The 17,976-nt window shown below is 35.1% G+C and overlaps 1 protein-coding gene across 1 annotated transcript in view; it reads left to right on the top strand.

Annotated features, from left to right (window-relative positions):
• The window catches only part of ADAMTS6 (ADAM metallopeptidase with thrombospondin type 1 motif 6), a 266,740-nt gene that overhangs the window by 213,501 nt on the left and 35,263 nt on the right, over nucleotides 1-17,976 (top strand). Inside the window, exons 18-20 of the mRNA XM_060143008.1 lie at nucleotides 1,271-1,434; nucleotides 1,860-1,998; nucleotides 17,582-17,711. Of these exons, the coding sequence (XP_059998991.1) occupies nucleotides 1,271-1,434; nucleotides 1,860-1,998; nucleotides 17,582-17,711 (433 nt within the window). The remainder of the gene's footprint in view (nucleotides 1-1,270; nucleotides 1,435-1,859; nucleotides 1,999-17,581; nucleotides 17,712-17,976) is intronic.

The following is a 17,976-nucleotide window of genomic DNA, read 5'->3' as shown; positions in this document are numbered from 1 at the left end:
AACTGCTCTTCCTGATGTAGTAATACAACTGACTTTCATATATTGATTTTTATATCAAAACTTGCCGAACTTTCTTATTAAATGTCTTATTTTTCTATAATTTCTTTTAGATTTTTTACATTAAGATGAAAATTATATCATCTTAAAAAAAAAAAAACTGAGTCTTTTGGCTCTTCTTTTCCTTCCTCATTGCCTTTATTTCTTTTTTTTCTACTCTGTTACACTAGCTAGATCCCACAGTCAATGGTTGAATAAAAGTGATGGTAACAGGCATCCTTAACTTTTTCCTGATCTTAAAGAAAATGCCTTCAACATTACATCTTTAGGTTTGATGTTTACTATACATTTTTGTTTGAGTGTTTTTGTTTGCCTTTTATAAAATTAACGAAGTTTCACGCTTTCCTAGTTTACTAAAATTTCTTTTAAATCATATATGAATATTGAACTTTTTAAAATGCTTTTTCTGCCTCTGTTAAGGTAATCATCTGCCTTTCTTCCTTTAATAATATGAAAAAGTATATTAATTGATTTTCTATTATTAAACCAGCATTGCAATCCTGGGATAAGCTTACTTTACTTCTGATGTATTAACTTCTATATTACTTTATGCCAATTGCTAATATTTTATTTAATTACTTACATTTTGCATGTTTGTTCAAGAGTGCTGTTGTTGCATAATTTTTACTTATTTGACTGGCCAGGTTTGAACATGAAAATGCTGGGCTCATAAAAGGAGATTGGACGTATTCTCTTTCTCTATCCTCTTGGAAGAGTTTTGTGAAAAACTGAAATTATTTTTTCCTTGAATGTGTGGTAGAACTACTCTGTACAAAGTTGTCTGAGTCTGATGTTTTCTTGTGGGAAAACTTTTATTGACTTTGAATAATCTAATATGCATTTTTTGGTATTTTCTGAGACACTAATTCACTGGCAGGTGAATCATAGTACTTCTACTTTACCAAATTATATAGCATCATTATCTATGAGAAAGAATGTACTTACTGAATTTCTACCAACGGTGGCTGGAGATTACTAAATATTTCTGTTTCTGTGGTAGGATTCCTGGCACCTCATTAGAAATCACTTCACAATGTATATCTAAGTAACAAAAAATAAATTGTTGGTGTTGTCTGTAAAAAAAAAAAAGATTCCCATCTCGAAATGGAAATAGATATTCATTGTACACTTCAGTGCAATGATCAATGAGTGACATTGTGGTAAATGAAGTTTCACATTTTTAGGTAGACAGTGATTTTTTTTTTTTTTTTAGCTTTAAAATCTGAAGGGGATGATTACTATATTAATGGTGCCTGGACTATTGACTGGCCTAGGAAGTTCGATGTTGCTGGGACAGCTTTTCACTATAAGAGGCCAACCGACGAACCAGAATCCTTAGAAGCTTTAGGTCCCACCTCAGAAAATCTCATTGTCATGGTAAATATGCCTTTGCCGCTTCATTTCTAATCTTTGTAATCTGCCCTGTGAAGTAGGAAGGGGCAGGCTTTATCATTTGAAATTAAAGTGGTGAAATTAAAGTAAATAAAGGTAAAATGGTCTGCCCAAGGGTGTAAAAGTCTGTGTAAAGTTAAGACCATAGTGCTCTTTCCATATGACTGATCTTTTCAATGCCTGCTTGAATAATATTTTTATAACCAAATAAGGCAAATGAGAGAAATGGCTCCAAATTACCCATGAAAACGGAAGTAGAAAATTCAGTATAACTGCATGTGTTCTAAAAGTTGTCTTAAATTTCCCTTAAGACTTACATTATGACATTTTCTTCTTCAAAAGAAATAGTAAATATCTGAATAAAGGCTCATTGTATTTTAATTATCTTCACCAGTTGTTTTCAATGTCAGGTTCTGCTTCAGGAACAGAATTTGGGAATTAGGTATAAATTCAACGTTCCCATCACCCGGACGGGCAGTGGAGACAATGAAGTTGGCTTTACATGGAATCACCAGCCTTGGTCAGAATGCTCAGCTACTTGTGCTGGAGGTAAGACACCCACTAGGCAGCCCACCCAGAGGGCAGGATGGAAAGCAAAACATTCTGAGCTATGCTTTTGTTTGCTAAAGAAGCTAATTGGAAATATTTCTTGCAGGTTTGCTTCAAGCTGTAATTTAGCAAAAGAAACTTTGCTTTAATTATATTATATTCCGTTTGTTTTTAACCTCATGTAATTTGTACAGATTTGTTGGTAAAATACATCTTGGCACAATGAGTGTCTCTGCTGGTGCTTCTCCCAAGACTATCTTGAAGGTGGGCTGTTTGCTTTTCGTGAACACATTCTTGGTAAAGAACATCAAGAGTTTTAAATAAGAAAATGAGCAAGAATCAGACGGCACAGATGTAACGTCTTGTAATGGGGGATGAGAATGTATGTCTGTGTGCTTGTGTGTTTGTGTTTGTGTGCTTGTATGTTTCCCACAATACTATTCAAACTCCCTTCTGCAGCCATCCAAGTTAAGGGGCTATATACTGGGATACTACAATAATTACTGGTGTCTGGGTCTCTGGGTTAATGGTGTTTGCAGACCCCATGATAGTCCCTCAGAGAGGTAGCTGCTAGGCGGTGGTTGGTGATGTGTTGGTTGTCCCATGTGCGTTTTTCATGGGTGCCTTTTCCCCACAATTTACTCTATTCCTAATCCTCCTCCCTCTAGTGGCCACCAATGCAATTCTTTACCTCTGGCTGGGAGAGCAGGACAGTTGGCTTCCTTCAAAGCCAACACCCTTGCTGCTGCATGGACTGGTGAGTAGAAGTGCTGTGCAAGCAGCATCTTCCTTCTCTCTGGAGACTAAATGCATCGCCTCCACCGTACACCTTGGTCCCAATAGGCAAGGAGACAAAACCTATCCCTCAGGCCTGCGCTGGACTAGAGCACCTCACCATTCCAAAAGCAAAGATTAAATTTTGAATAGTGATATTTAGAATGGGAGAGATGGAACTAAAGTGAATCATCCCATTTTACCCCGTATTCCAATGTTTTACCTATTTTTCCTTTCTGAACCGCTCAGAAACACATGATGTACATGGACTTCATCCTATCTTGTCCTGTACTCACTGACTCTCTAAACACTTCTGATTCTCAAAGCTTGAATCAGAGAAATTATTTTCACAGAAGTGAATAATCACAATAATACATTCAGTAATTTTAGACTCATACAAAATTAAATCATGGATAAACTCCAACTTAAGTAGTAAACACTATGCAAAAAAAAGCAAATGAACAATAATAATGTTTTCCTCCTGTGTGAAGTGTCATGAAACATGGTTATGTGTAATCTGTGGCATATTTAAAAAGATCTCTAACTCCCATCCGTTTTATGTATAAAATGGCTGGTGATTTATAAAGTTTTAAAAACTATAGGGCTTTACTATTTCTTTTAACAAAATAAAGGATATTTGAAATTAATTGTTCAAGTGAATGCCATTATATTATAGTGGCATTTATATATATATATATATATATAAAATATATATATATATATTTCTTTGTTCCAATTAAATTCCTTTTTATTTAATCTATAAATTAACTTTCCCCTTTTCACATACCAAAAAGAAGTCTTCATGATAACAGTAAATACATAATTCAGGCCCTGAGGTAAGGTGGGATAAACTTATTAAAGAATCAAAATAATTTAAAGTTCAGGAAATCTAATGAAGTAGTCTAAATGTCGAGGTTGATTAGCTTGGAGAAGAGAAGGCTGAGGGAAAGTATATTATGATAGTATCTTCAAGTATGTGACAGAATGTTGAATGGGAGGTTCTTAGTGCCTGTTCATCTTTGTACTGAAAATTGCTATATTTGGGGATGGTTTAGATTCAGTCTTGTCTGAGGCCAAGGAGGGATTAAGTGAATTCTCAGTGTTCCTTCTAACTCTATTCTTCTGTTCAGAAAGGAGATAGTCCAACAAAAAAGGGGTGGGGGAGAAGGCCAAGAGAACTGAATTTAGAAGAAAAACTATGATTTTATTAAAGTAAAGAAGTATGAAAAATCTGAATGTGTGTTATTCTTTTCCATAACACTTGTATTGAGAAATCATAATAGAAGAGTGATTTCTTGTGATGGGGCATAAAAGAAAAGAAAAACAAGGAGGGAGCAAAGCCCCTGGAAAGAGAATTTTCTCTTTATTTTTTATACTTCTTTCTTCTCTTCTGGAGCTACTAATCCTAGATATTTGAGGTGGTTCTGGGAACTGTAATTCTGCTCAGTTGTGAGTAAAAAGCCTTTCTAAGGCCATTGCCTTGTTTGGAAGAGAGATGTACAGTGTTTGAAAATCAGCAGGCATAGTGTGATGAGCTGCATTTCTTGGTAAGTGGTTCTCAAAGTGTGGTCCCCGAACCAGCAGCATCAATGTCACCTGAGAATTTATTAGAATGCTAATTTGGGGGCCCCATCTCAGACCTACTGAATAGAGTCTCTCTTTGTGGGGCCCCAAAATCTATGTTTTAACAAGTTCTCCAAGTGATTCTGATGCTTGCTCAAGTTTGAGTACCACTGGTCTTGGTTGACAGAGAAACTGAAACAGCACTCTAGACACATAGAATCCACGTCCTCATCACTGAAGTCTATGCATCTTTCTAGACTCATTTTGTATCTAAAACAATGTCTGGAACATACTAGGAACTCAATAAATGCGTACAGATAAGTCAATGAACAAAAGGAATTAATTATTTTGGCAATTATATATTTGTTTTATTCTTCCCAGTGTGGGAAATGAGAGTTTAGAATTGTTATTTTTTTTGTAAGGTGGGGCAAAGCAATTGTCAGGGAAAGATAGTATAATTTTGATTATATTCTTTTGTTTACTTTGAATAGGTTGGAAATATTTCCTAGAATATAGAGTACAGATATCAATTATTGGAGTTATTCTTCCTACACATACCCCCACTTTTAACCCAAGGTTCTTTAAATACAGGAGGCTTAGGACTGAGAAAAGGAAAATCCCTTAGGACTCAGGAATCTTGATCAAAGAGAGAGCCAGAGTCATCTGCTCAGTAATGGTAAATGGAACTTCATCTGTTGTTAAGGAATCTTTCAGGAAAAAGTCATTTCTTCTCAGTTTTCACTCAGAAACTAAGGATGAATACTAACGTGTGTTCTTAACAGGGATACTCCACTCTCTTCTTTCCAAAGTGGTGCTAGGTATCTTGATACTGCCAAAACTTTTTAAAATGGAAAAAGAGGGAACAAGAAAGATCTCAAAGAACTTTCTATTGCAGTCTCACAAGACTGTTCAATGTTCTCACGACCTTTGGACTTTGAGTTTGGGAGCAATGTTGATATTTTCTCTTACGAGATCTTTTAAGATAAGAAGTTTTGAGATTGTTTTTCTGTTGCTTAGCAGACCCAGTGACAAATCTAAGACTGCAGGAAACACTGCTAGTGATTCAGTCCAAGAAATGGTCTTTTCTCTGAGTCAGTGCTGACACACTTCCTTAGCCTGAATAAGAACATTGAGATGCTGTGGAGTGTTGTCTTCAGGATAAATGTGATTTTTAAGATACAGTTATGCCTTTTCCATTGAGACAATTAAAACTGGACTATTTTCTGAACCATTGTTACTCCCACTAGAGTTTTGTTTCTATACTCTGTAATTAATCTGACTCCTAAATTTATATACTACTATTGTATTCGTGATTAATGTGTTGATTGATAAAGCTTGGCTAGGTAGTGAGAACTGTACTATTTTAAAATACAAAGCTTTAGGAGTTTTTTTAAGTAGTAATTTATGCTGATACACCTTTGCACTGTGACTTTTAAAGATTGAAAAAATGATGTTTATTCATCTTTTGATTTTAGTTATATATACTCTCTTTTTACTGATGTTTGGCTAGATGTGTGGTTTTCAAGTTGTAGTGTGCATCAGAATCACCTGGAGGGCTTGTTCAAACAAGATTGCTACGTTCTGCCTCCAGTTTCTGATTTGGTAGGTCTGGGGAAGACTCCAAGAATTTGCATTTCTAACAAATTTCCAAGTGATGCTGGTGATACTGGTTCAGCAACCATACTTCAAGAAACATTGGGCTAGATACTTAGATTTCATAAAATAAATATCTATTAAAACAAATTAACATATCCTTTAGGTAATAATCCATATTACAGTTGTAATCACATACCTAGTGTTTTTAATGATAAATGGTTCTAGCTCAGCTGTGTAATGACAAATAGAACTTTACAGTTTATGAAACATTTTTTGGTTCCCTGTTTCATTTGCTTATTCTCAATAGCACCATGAGACAGGCACTGCTATTGTTTTTCCTGTTTTACAGTAATACTCAAGTGAAGTAACGCTGAAATCAAGACTTAGAAGTCTAGTGATTTCTTTTTTTTTTTAATGTAGCATTTTCTCTCGTAATAAAAATGGTCCTTTACCTTGAAGAGAGCTTTTTCATCAGTTGACATCATCAATAGAGCAACATGATATATTCCCCACTCAAGAATTTCTCCTTTACTAGCTTGAAATTTCATTTTTTCAAATGCTTTCCCTAAAGCAATGATTCTCAGTTTTGGCTGCACATTGGAATCACCTGGGGAACTTTAAACAATTTTGACGCTTGGGCCCTCCCCCAGAGATTCCCATTTAAGTGCTTGGGAGTATGGTCTGGGCATCAGATTTTTAAAAGGTCCCTAATGTGTAGCCACGGTTGAGAAGTACTGCCTTTGAGGCTAATTGAAGGTTTATTTAGTCTTCAAATAATTTACATTCAGATGCAAATACCTCTGGGAGCATTACTAACTCACACCTCTGTTATTAGTTGGCTACTAGTGGAATGCAAACGATTTAGGTATAAGTATCTGGGGTGGGAAAGTAGCTAGGGACATCAGAGAAGGAAATGAAAAAAGTGGTAGAATACCAATTAATTTCATAATTTTGTTTAGTGTGGCCATTGGCCTTCAACATGCCTTTAGAAAGCATTTTTGTAGTTTAGTTTATTTACATGCTTTCTTCTTTACCTGATAGATCATTTATAAGCATCTAATTAATGCTTTCAAAACTGACCGAAATTGTGCTAAATATCATTTCTTGGCCTTTTGGCTAAGATCAAGTGCAATTGTGCTAAACAGATTTTCCAAAATTCTTTCTTCTCATTTCAAGTTTCTGTGGTACTTAGGGAGCTAAAATGAATAAGTGGTTATGTACTTAACCAACTTTAATTTAGACTCAAGTCAGAATATGAGGCCCCTGTTTTAACTCAACATTTGTGAAAACTGATAACAAACTTTTTTTTCTCTTTGTGACTTATAGTTGTAATCAGAGAAGGCCTTTTATTGTTTTAGGAAATTGTTGTTTTTGTTAGGGAATGAATTTTTGCAAAATGCAGCAGTATTCATGATAATTTCCTCCCCTATCTTTCTGGATGTGCTCTCATTTCCCACTATTCAAACCATTCCCCTTCCACCCCCACCCTTCTCCCCGACCCCCCGCCCCCAACTCCTCCTCTTATTTAATACAACCCTTAGGCTTTAAAGCAAAACTTCCAAAACCAATTAACTGAGAGTTGATGCTGTACTGTTGTACCTGTTCTGTTAGGAAAGAAACCTTAAGGATCCTTTAGTTGTGCAAAGAAAGGTCAGAAATACATATGTATTTTCATGTATTAGTTTTACATTTATACTGTAAATAAACAGTCTTCGTCCTGCAATCAGTTCTACTGACACTTTTGATTACTTTCTTCAAACTGTTTTTTCTAGGCTTTTCTTTCTCTTTGTACAAAAAATTGCATACCAATTTGGTCAGGTTTCTGCTGACAAAGGCATCTCTCTGCTAAACATTCATTGCTTAGCAGCTCAGGGGTAAAAAAAAAGATAAGCTAAAGCTATGCTTAGATGGAAGTCTGGGAGGGGGAGACAGGTTTATTTTTAGAGGCAATTTTGATTTTGTTTGAAGATCAAAGGGCACAGATTTTTCTTACTTATACAATGGAGTGTTTCAGGAATGTTTCTAATCAACTGTCTTTGACCATTTAGAATGTTATTACTTTTTCTTTTACATTTACATAGCCTAATTAATTTTTATTGTGTGCTTGACGCTCAAATTTTATAAAGATGCTTGTTTTATTTGTTATTCTTTTTCTTCCCTGGATGGCATCTTAAGCCTAATGTGGTGTGTGTGTGTGTGTGTGTGTGTGTGTGTGTGTGTGTGTGTGTGTGTGTGTGTGTGTGTGTGTGTGTAGCATATAAGTTTTAAAAAATTTTTCTCTGTTTTTCCTCTTTTTAACTAGGGCAAATTCTTTTTATTTTACTTTTTGTGGTTTCACCTGGCTCACCTGGATTCTTATACATATTGAAACTGGTTTCTACTCTTTAAGATTTTTAAGATGCTTTACATAGTTTCCAAGTACTATTTGTATTTTCCTGATTTAGGGCCATATTTTTCACAATGCCCCAGAGTACCCCAGGACACTACAGCAGACTCACAGAGGCACTGCAGAATATTGTACGTTTTCAATAGAAACACAGTGACACGGTCATACACCATACAAATTATTACTATTGAGTTGTTTGGACCTAACTACTTAATAAGTGAAACTCAGATTTTTTTTTTTTTTCTGCCTGGGAGGGCTGTGAAAAAAGTACTGGGACACTAAGAGTACTGTGAACCAGGAAAGTTTGAGAACTCTTGATTTCAAATGAGTGTCAGTAAAGTTGGATAAAAATTAGTCACCTAACTTCCTTTCAGTAGATGGTGAACTTCATTTCCTAAGAGGAAAAAAATGCATATAAACTCCTTATTCAGGGTCCTGGTGATGTTCAGAGTTTAAAAATGGAGACTCTTCTGCACTTCCATTAAGAAACTAGAGGTTTTGAGTAATATGTAAATTTCCCCTTCATATCTGTATTAAGTATATCTTCTGATGTGCCCTCCTGAATATGCTTCCTTCCTGTGTCTCTGTTAGTTCAGTTTCAGGTTAGTGGGTGATTAAAGCGAAAGAAAAAAGAGAGAGAAAAGAAAAAGAAACTATATATTTAAAAGAGCCCCTGATAGCAAATTCTCCCTTGCAGTTTACTACCTAACAAGTTTATGTAATAATCCACACTATTCCATTTATTAATAATAGACTTTTCAAATTATTTTAATGAATCTATCATGCAGATTACCTCGCCCCTTTAGAAAGCTGGATATTTCTACATTGTTTCTATGGAAGCACTTTATGTTAATGTTACATATTTTATTGTTTCCAAGAATGATACAACAGAACTATAATTGTGCACTTAAAAGTACGTAAGTCCATTCTAAAATAACAATTTTAAAAAGTAATTATTAGAAAAATATGATGCAGTCTTTTTGCCAGTACTAATATCTGACTGAAAGAGAATAGCTCTCAAAGTACCAGATAAAACAAAGGCAAATGCTTTACATATTCACAGATGTCCTTTTAATTTCTTTGCTAATTCTAACATGGCTAACATATTAACATCACTAATAATGGTTAGTGTTAACTGACCATTAACACTTGTATTGCAGCTTATAAAGGACATATTCACTTAACTTGGAAAGAAACTCAAAGTGGAGGGGTCCCAAAATGGAACAGAGGAAAACAAAATTCAATTGTTTTTCAAGTTTCAAAATAGACTTGATTTTCAAGTTTCAAAATAGACATTAATAAGTCAAATCTTATAATTGTTTGCTTAACTTTAATTTAGGAATTACCATCCAAAATTTACTTTGAGTTAAGTAAAAGGTACCAGATGGAAATTTTAGTTTGAATAATTGAAAGCCCTTTAGTCATTGTCATTTCTTTCCCTTTGAAGAAATATAGTTATATAATTAGTTTTTAAGAAAAATTCCCTATAAAAGATATTTTCTGTGTGAGGTTGTACTATTGTTTGAAACTATGAGGGTCCTTTTACATTTGGTTCCTGTATATACCAAACTTAGACGTAAAACAGATCACTGTGATATTTTTAATGATACACGTCCCTTGTAAAACGTGACTTGAGTTTACAAGGAATAAAGATTTGCATCAGCTTTGTTCATTATTCCGTAATTTTCTCTTTGGTCTTTGAAAAATAAAATATTTGTAAGACTAGACAATAGTCTATCATTGCATTGACTGTGGCATTACCCTGTTCACTCTCTCCTATCATCCCCTTCTTTCAGTTCATTTTCAATGTTGAGAAGGAAGAGTACCCTTTAACATATGGGATTAGTTGTACCAGGCATCAGAGCAGGGCACCTGTGAACATCACAGCTCCCAAAAGCCTATGCTCTGTAGCCATCAATTGCACCTGGCTCAGTTCTCCTGCAACATGCCCTTGAGAGGGCTACTCCTCTAGGTAAACTCATGCTCTTGGCTGGTTCATGCTTCGGAAGTTAATATGTTTTTTTCTTTTATTTGTCTCTAATAATTATTTCTATTTATCTTTTTCCTTAAGTATGTAGCTTCCCCTATAGAATACACTTTTTAAAAAAATTCTTTGAATTCTCCTGTATATTTTCAATATAATTTAAGCTTTCTAACTTCTTGTAAAAAGTTTACATATGAAAGTTTAGCTTGATAACCTGACATTTTTTACTGTTTACCCTTGCATATTGTGGCTTGCATTTTTCTCTAGTGTTAAGATTTATAACTGAGGGCAAGAAATCTGTGCTAACCTAAAACACTCCTAATGCTGTTTTCCTTCCTCTTCCATTTCATTTCTGTTGCTTTAGAGATTATATTCTTCTCTAACATGAATAGGGCCGGGATACATCTTACTCACTGAAAAACTTGGGTAAGGCTGAAACCAAAGTTTAAGTGCATTCCTATTGTATTTATGATCTGTGTGTCACAGGTCATGTTTCACTTCACTGAAATTTTGTCCCAAATCTCATTTTTGACAATCATAACACTATGCATCTTTACAAGGTATTATGCATAAAATACTTTGGGAAAAAATAAAACTTCTTGTAATGATAAGCATTATCATCCTGATTATATAGGATCTTATGATATTATTATTCCCATTTTTTATCTAAATAAAATTAAGATTTTAGTTTAAAACTATACAGCTTGTTTATGATTGTGTCCTTGTTATAATTCAAATCTGAAATATTTACTCTTTGGTTCCAAGAAAAGGATTCTATATATAATTAAAGAAAAGCTTCTTATTGGTAATAAATCCATCACAATGTAAGGAAGAAACTCAAGACCTCCTTGTACTCCAGCATCATTCCTCTAAAGTGTTTAATGAAATACCCAAAACAAATAAGCTCCTACTGAAGTTCATGGAAATTCCTTTTTAGTATAATATGGGTTAATTCTTTATATTAAGAAACTTGTCTCTCACAAAGTCCTATTTCTAGTTAGTGTTCTGCCTCTTGACATGTCTAACCCCTTTGATATGTACCTCGCACTGCTAAGAAATGAGACACTGAAACACGACGCAGAACCAAATGGAATCTAACAAATGCCTGTTTTCCAGACTTATTATTCTGTAGAGGACAGGGGAAAAGCAGATCTAGAAGGGGGAAAAATGAACAATTGAATTGTGGAGGAAAAAAGAAAAGACAACTTTCATAGAATTTTGGGTCTGAAAGGAACATCAGAAATCATCTAATTTTTTGGTCTCATTTTACAAAGGAGAATGAAAACTTGCCTTAGATCATTTATCTAAACTGCCTAGAACTCAAAAAGAGGTAGTAACTAAACATGACAGAAGTCAGAGTGAGAAAAAAATATCGTAACAAGATAAAGTGAAAGGGAATTACCTCAGACATTTGGCTATGAGAAGAGTTCTTAAAATCCATGAAGATAAAGGAAAGAGAAATCAGACAGCAACATAACAAAATGAAAGAACTGTTAAATTAGAAATATTACATCTGAAAGTGCATTGTTTTACTAGATAAGGTAGGTTCCATAATATAATTATAATGGTACTTGTTTTATCCCCTCCCTTCATTATTAATGTAATCTCATTGAGGTCAAGTCTGTCTCACTCATTTTCCCCCTTATGATAATGAAAACCCATGGCTTAGACTTAGTAGGAATTCAATGAGTTAAGTTAGACCTTTCCATGGAAGAGATTACTGTTAATTTATAATGAGTAGTCAGAATTCCCTCCAGGGATAGTGTGATTTCAAATAAACGCAGTATATGTATGCGCCACCCTACCTTACCATCACTAAACAGTTGTTCTGGAAAAATAAATATTTTTAGAGCTGCATTCTCCTTTTCTTAATCCTGCTTCCTTGGGACATTTAATTTTGCTTAAGATAGAAGGGAAGACGCTGGAAAGGCAGAGAAAGAAAACCTTTGGGAGATAAAAACTAGCAGGAGGCTCTTGAGAAGAAGGAAGCAAATGGGTGGAGCTGATTGGTACCCTGATGCCAGCTGTTAGATCCAAGGCAGATGGGCTTTGCTCTGCCCTACAAATGCTTATGTCTGGCCAATAATCACACAGCACAGCAGCCAGATTCCAGCCATGAAAGGCAGAGCAGAGAGACATTTTTTTCCTGGCACTTGTTGCTCTCTGGATGCTATCTGCACTGAAGATTTAGATTAAATTAATGTTGTTGGCCATATGCTCTGTATACTGTGGTTATATAGTGTTGTCTTGGTTGCTAGCTACTTTGGATGCTGTGGTTAAGCAAATTGTTGCCTTAGCCACCAACCACATTTGTACTGTAAGCTCTGACTTATTAACTTTTTCCCCCCTATTCTTCAGAAAACGGTTTCTTGGGTAGATAGGATGTGCTTTGCCACTAGGTTAAATTATCTAGATGTTGATTAGCCCATCAATCCCAAAGTTACACTTTTCCTTTCTGTCTTTCCCTTACTGACTTACATGTAGTTACAGACTGCTCACTTACCAATTGAATCGTCTAGGACTGAAATGCTGGTTCTTATGAGTAGATTTGAGAAGACCTAGAAGATCTTTCTCTTGCCCTTAACCTCTCCCACATCCTTCTTGGTTTAATACATATCACTCTTTCAAATGAGATTCAGGTGGTAATTTCTGTGCATTAAGTGCCCTCTCTCTACTTTTAAAATGATGAACTACCCTGAGAAAAGCAATAAATTGCTAAATATTGTTACACATGAACTTATTAAATGATTTAATTATCTGAAAGAAGAGAGATGGGACATGAGAACGTTGAGCAGCTTATAAGAAGAGTAGGAGAGGGACTGAAAAGGAGGCAAGAAATGAAGAGGAGGAATGGTCTCTAAAGTCTTCACTCAGGATTGGCTCTGCAGCTGTTGAGCAAAAGACCCTATATTCTTGAACCATCACCATTTCCTAGAGTAAGCACAACAGATGAAGGGCTCCATATAGGATTCACTCGCAGCTTGGTGGACTTCTTGCTCATTTTCCTATGGTGTATGCTACTTCAAAATACTAAATGCCATTTCTTCATGTGTAGCTTGAGCAGTGATTCAAGTTGGGTACTCCTTCCTCACATTGGACAGCAGAACCTTTGATGGGCAAGTAGATCATCTGTAACTTTTAGCAGAAATTAAATATAAGATCTGACAAATTTAAACTTCCAGGTTAAAAATAAGAGTTATATTTCCGTGTTAAGAACCATCTTTGGTATCAAAGAACCAAAATGGTAAGCAAATTAAAAGACTCTAAACAGGATACACCCATTTTAGAGAGTTTAAAGTAAATATATATTGGTAATGGCATCTCTGTACTTAAATTTTGTAATATGAAACCATTAAAGTTTTTTTTTTTTTTTAAGCATGGAAGAGGAATTGCCTTTAAAAACAGAATTGGGTATAGAATTTGCATGCCAGTAACTTCAGGTGTTTAAGAATAAATATAATTAGTGCAATTTTAAGTTTGACCAATTAAATTCTGCAGAACACCTGCATATCTCCAGGGGATATGGGCACTAAGCCACCAGAATTTTGTTTTTGATTAGGCATATACTGACTGGTCATACGGACATTTTATGTTTTGGATTATAAACTATACATCTTTAGATTTGAAAGCATAGTGGTTTTGTGTAACTGGATGTAATTATTCCTGAAAGGTTTAAATCAACTTCTTAGCAATGTTTTACAGATTACTTTAAAAGAAGCTATGTACAAGAGGGTTGTTCATATAAAAAGATTCTAAACTCAATCATTTCTCTTGTTGACTTGGTTTAGATTATTTCCAGTTGATCTGTGTTTTCTAAAGCTAAAAGCTGCATTCTCTTTAATCCAAAAGTATGTGTTGAAAAATCCATCCAATTAGGTGCATTGGTTTAGAGAGTTATTCTGTTGCTGCTGATTTAAAAAGAAAAAAAAAAATTCTGTAAACCTGCCAAGTGTGGGGGTAAAAGTTGGAAGGAGATTTGTGCTATTGAAGGGAGATAGTTCAGCATTTTAGGAAGGTTTGGAATAGATTACTAGTATAGTCAGTCAGTTCTCGAGTGTGAAATACCACACTGTCTAATATGACATTTTAGAAGAAAATTAATAAAAGATGAATGCAAGGAAAATGCATCTTTGTAAAATACAGTTATTTCAGCTGCTTATTCAAGGACTTTAATTTTTACTTCATAAAAAATAGCATTCTGAAATTATGAAAGTGAAATGTACCCCCAAATATCCTAAATTCTAGTTTTTAAGAAGTCTGAGAGGCATGACAAAATTAAGTCAATTTGTAATTCTCAGCACTTAGCTCAATATCTCATAAGAAGTACAGTGCCTTGTATTCAGTAATTATTCTCTATTGAATGAATGAATGGATGAATGAATGAATGAATGACCTGCCAACCATATTTAGCTGGCATTTTTAGTTTGTGTACTATGTAATTTTAAATTAATTACTGGATCCCACCAAAGAACAAAATAACCTTAAAAATAAAGGTCCAGGGCTTCCCTGGTGGTGCAGTGATTGAGAGTCCGCCTGCCGACGCAGGGGACGTGGGTTCGTGCCCCGGTCCAGGAGGATCCCACATGCCGCTGAGCGGCTGGGCCCGTGAGCCATAGCCACTGGGCCTGCGTGTCCGGAGCCTGTGCTCCGCAATGGGAGAGGCCACAGTAGTGAGAGGCCACAGTAGTGAGAGGCCCGCGTACAGCAAAAAAAAAAATAAAAAATAAAGGTCCAAAGCAAAGATATGAGATTGTGGATAATTTTTATTTTGTTCTTTCTGGTTTTGTGTATTTTCCAAATTTTTAACAATAAATGTTATGTAGCTGAAGTTTTTCAAGATCATACATGGCTAGAATTTCTCTTAAAATCAAATGTAAATCTTACCTCTAATAACTAATACCTCATCTGTGATTCAAATTGCAGAAGCCTTGCTTTTATATTAAAGGCTACTTTTAAAAACTAATGTCATTATAACCAAACAACATTTCTACGATTTTTAAAGGAAGTAGAACTTTATCTTAACCTGTAGAAACTGAATTGATGTTTCTGCCACTTATATAAAGCAATATCAGTTCCATTTTGTAGTGTTGAAAATGTTTATCCTCCCTCAGTAAAATAAAATAAAAATAAAAAGTTTATCCTTTTCTGAAAAACAACCGAGATACTAGCTTGAATGCCAACTTCCTTATTGCAAGTTTAATCATCTTTTTTTAGTTATTAAATGTATTTATAAAAGTTGGCTGAAGTTGTAAATCCTTTGTGTAAGTGGATGTTTTGAGTCTCCCCCCTCCAAGTATAATTATATTTGAATGGATATTTTAAAAAATAACCATGCTAACCTATAAAAGCAGTCCCCTGCTCCTCCTGATAGGAGCAAGTATTGAACCCAGGTAGATGGCTATTCTGAGCCACTGTGGCAGTGGGTGTTGAATCCTATGACTAATAATAGAGATTTTTGTCCAGGTGAATCACATGGACTTAGTTATCTGCCCACTGGAATGACACAGTGAGGAGATATGTGGTGAATACTGTGGAACATCTGTGAATGGGTCAAAGCTATGCCTGGTGTGAATCATTCTTCCCTCAAAAATCTAAAGTTTAATAGTTAAAAAATTCCAAACTGTTGTCGCATAAACTGAGATATTTGGCCTATTCAAGGGGTTGGGATGGAATGAATACAGCACATACTCTGAGACATTTTGCAAGTAAGTTGTTTGTCTATATTTTAAACCCCTAAATTTAGGAAAACCAAAAAACTTGATCAGTAAGAGCCTTGGGTCACTGCAAGTAATAAAATATACCTTCTTCATCTGCTCACCACCATCATGGAGGCTATGGGACTTAATGGTTTTTGCCATCAGGGAAAGAGATTTCCCTATCTTTAAATTCAAAGTGCTTAGTTAGAAGTGTGCAAAACATGATGACTGAGGGACTCCCACCTGCAGACTCCCAGGATGTTTAAGGGACCTTGGGGAAGCATTTGGTGCGTAGCTCTTTAAGTGACAGTTTCCTTCACTGAATGGTCCTGTTTCACATTGATTTCCCTAATTTGGGGTCAAACTCTTTTCTTTAGGGCACTACTAAAAGCAACTGAGAAAAAAAAAGAAAAACTGAAGGTTTGTGTGGGGCTAGGTAGGTATGAAGCTGTAGTTGCTTGGATACTGCTAATGCTGCTTTTATAACTGGTTCTAGGTAATTTAGCCTACCGGGTTATAGAGATGGGATGGATGAGTAGGGGGATAGCTTAGTTTGTGCTTTTATTTTCAATTCTGGGAGTAAGCTGCTACCTCTATAGGATCTGGAACATTTAGCATTGTCTTGTAGATTGACTTTCCTCTGAGACCTTGATACACCTATCTTTGCTTCTTTTGATTCCTCCACACTGAAGAGAAAATGAATCTGCATAAAGTGTATTCACCAGGCATGTTTACAGATAAGAGTGTGTTTGTGTGTGTCTTCGTATTTTGTGAAATGTGAGCAAGGTGTGGTGGATATCTTTGCCAATAAATAATAAACATATATTTAGAATTTTACAAATTTTATGAGAATATTTTTAGCTGTGGCAAACAGGTTACATAGACCAATTTTTAAGAATGAGATAAGTATTTTGTAAGTTAATATTTGATGGAAAATGTGTATATCTGTTTGCCAGTGGTGTAATCAACAAGGGCCGACTCTATCAAAGCAAACAGATTACTGATGGGTTGCAGTCTAAAGAGGCTCACTGCAGTCTTTAAATTCTAGACTTGTGGGCTTTCAGAGAAATAAATCTGTAAATGGAAGGAGAAAAAATGAAATGTGTGAATGTTACGTGTTCCTAACAAAGACTAAATTGATTGGATTTGTCCTACAAAATATTAAAAAGTAAATTTGTCCCTAATGTTTTGTTTTTACATAGATATCCAACCATTGTTTTGCACTGAAATGTATATTCATACATTTTATCTGATGATATTTTGGGAAAATAAAGTTTCTTTTTTTAAAGGAAAGCATGAAGAAGAATATACAAATGGGAATACTAATTGTTTAAAATTACCAATAGTTTCTTTTCTGAACTTGAAAACAGTTATGTTTCTAAATATGAGAACAATAATTTTGCCTAAATTTGCAATATAATGACCAGGTCTTCTCTCCTTTTTAGAGGAGCAGTCAAATGTTTCTGGAACAGATAAGACAGCAGCGATCCAGTGAGGTTGATCCCCCACAGAGGAAAGCTATGCATACCTAACTTACTGGAAGGTAAACTACTCTTCAATTAATGATGTCCTCCTTTTCTCAAGGTGTCCAAAGACAGGAGGTGGTCTGTAAAAGGTTGGACGACAACTCCATTGTCCAGAACAATTACTGTGACCCTGATAGTAAGCCACCTGAAAATCAAAGAACCTGCAACACTGAGCCCTGCCCACCAGAGTAAGTAAGAGAAAGAAGTGAGAATTATTTTCTTCAAATGCAAAGAGAAAAACATTAGATATTCTTATTTGGAAACATACATTCATACGATATAAATAAATTAGGCTGAGAAAAGGGGGTAAAACATCACAGAGGGTGGAATTTTGATTCCTATTTATCCACAGGACTTAGTAATTAACCCCTTTAAAGCAGGAACTTCAATAGGTTGATCCTGGCATAGTGCTGGCAATTGTCATATTTCATTAATTCTAAAGCACATATCATT

This window comes from Lagenorhynchus albirostris, chromosome 3 (genome assembly GCF_949774975.1).
Source record: "Lagenorhynchus albirostris chromosome 3, mLagAlb1.1, whole genome shotgun sequence".
In the NCBI taxonomy this organism is placed as follows: domain Eukaryota; kingdom Metazoa; phylum Chordata; class Mammalia; order Artiodactyla; family Delphinidae; genus Lagenorhynchus; species Lagenorhynchus albirostris.
Note: the sequence above shows the minus strand (reverse complement) of the source record. Positions and strands in the feature narration are given on the sequence as shown.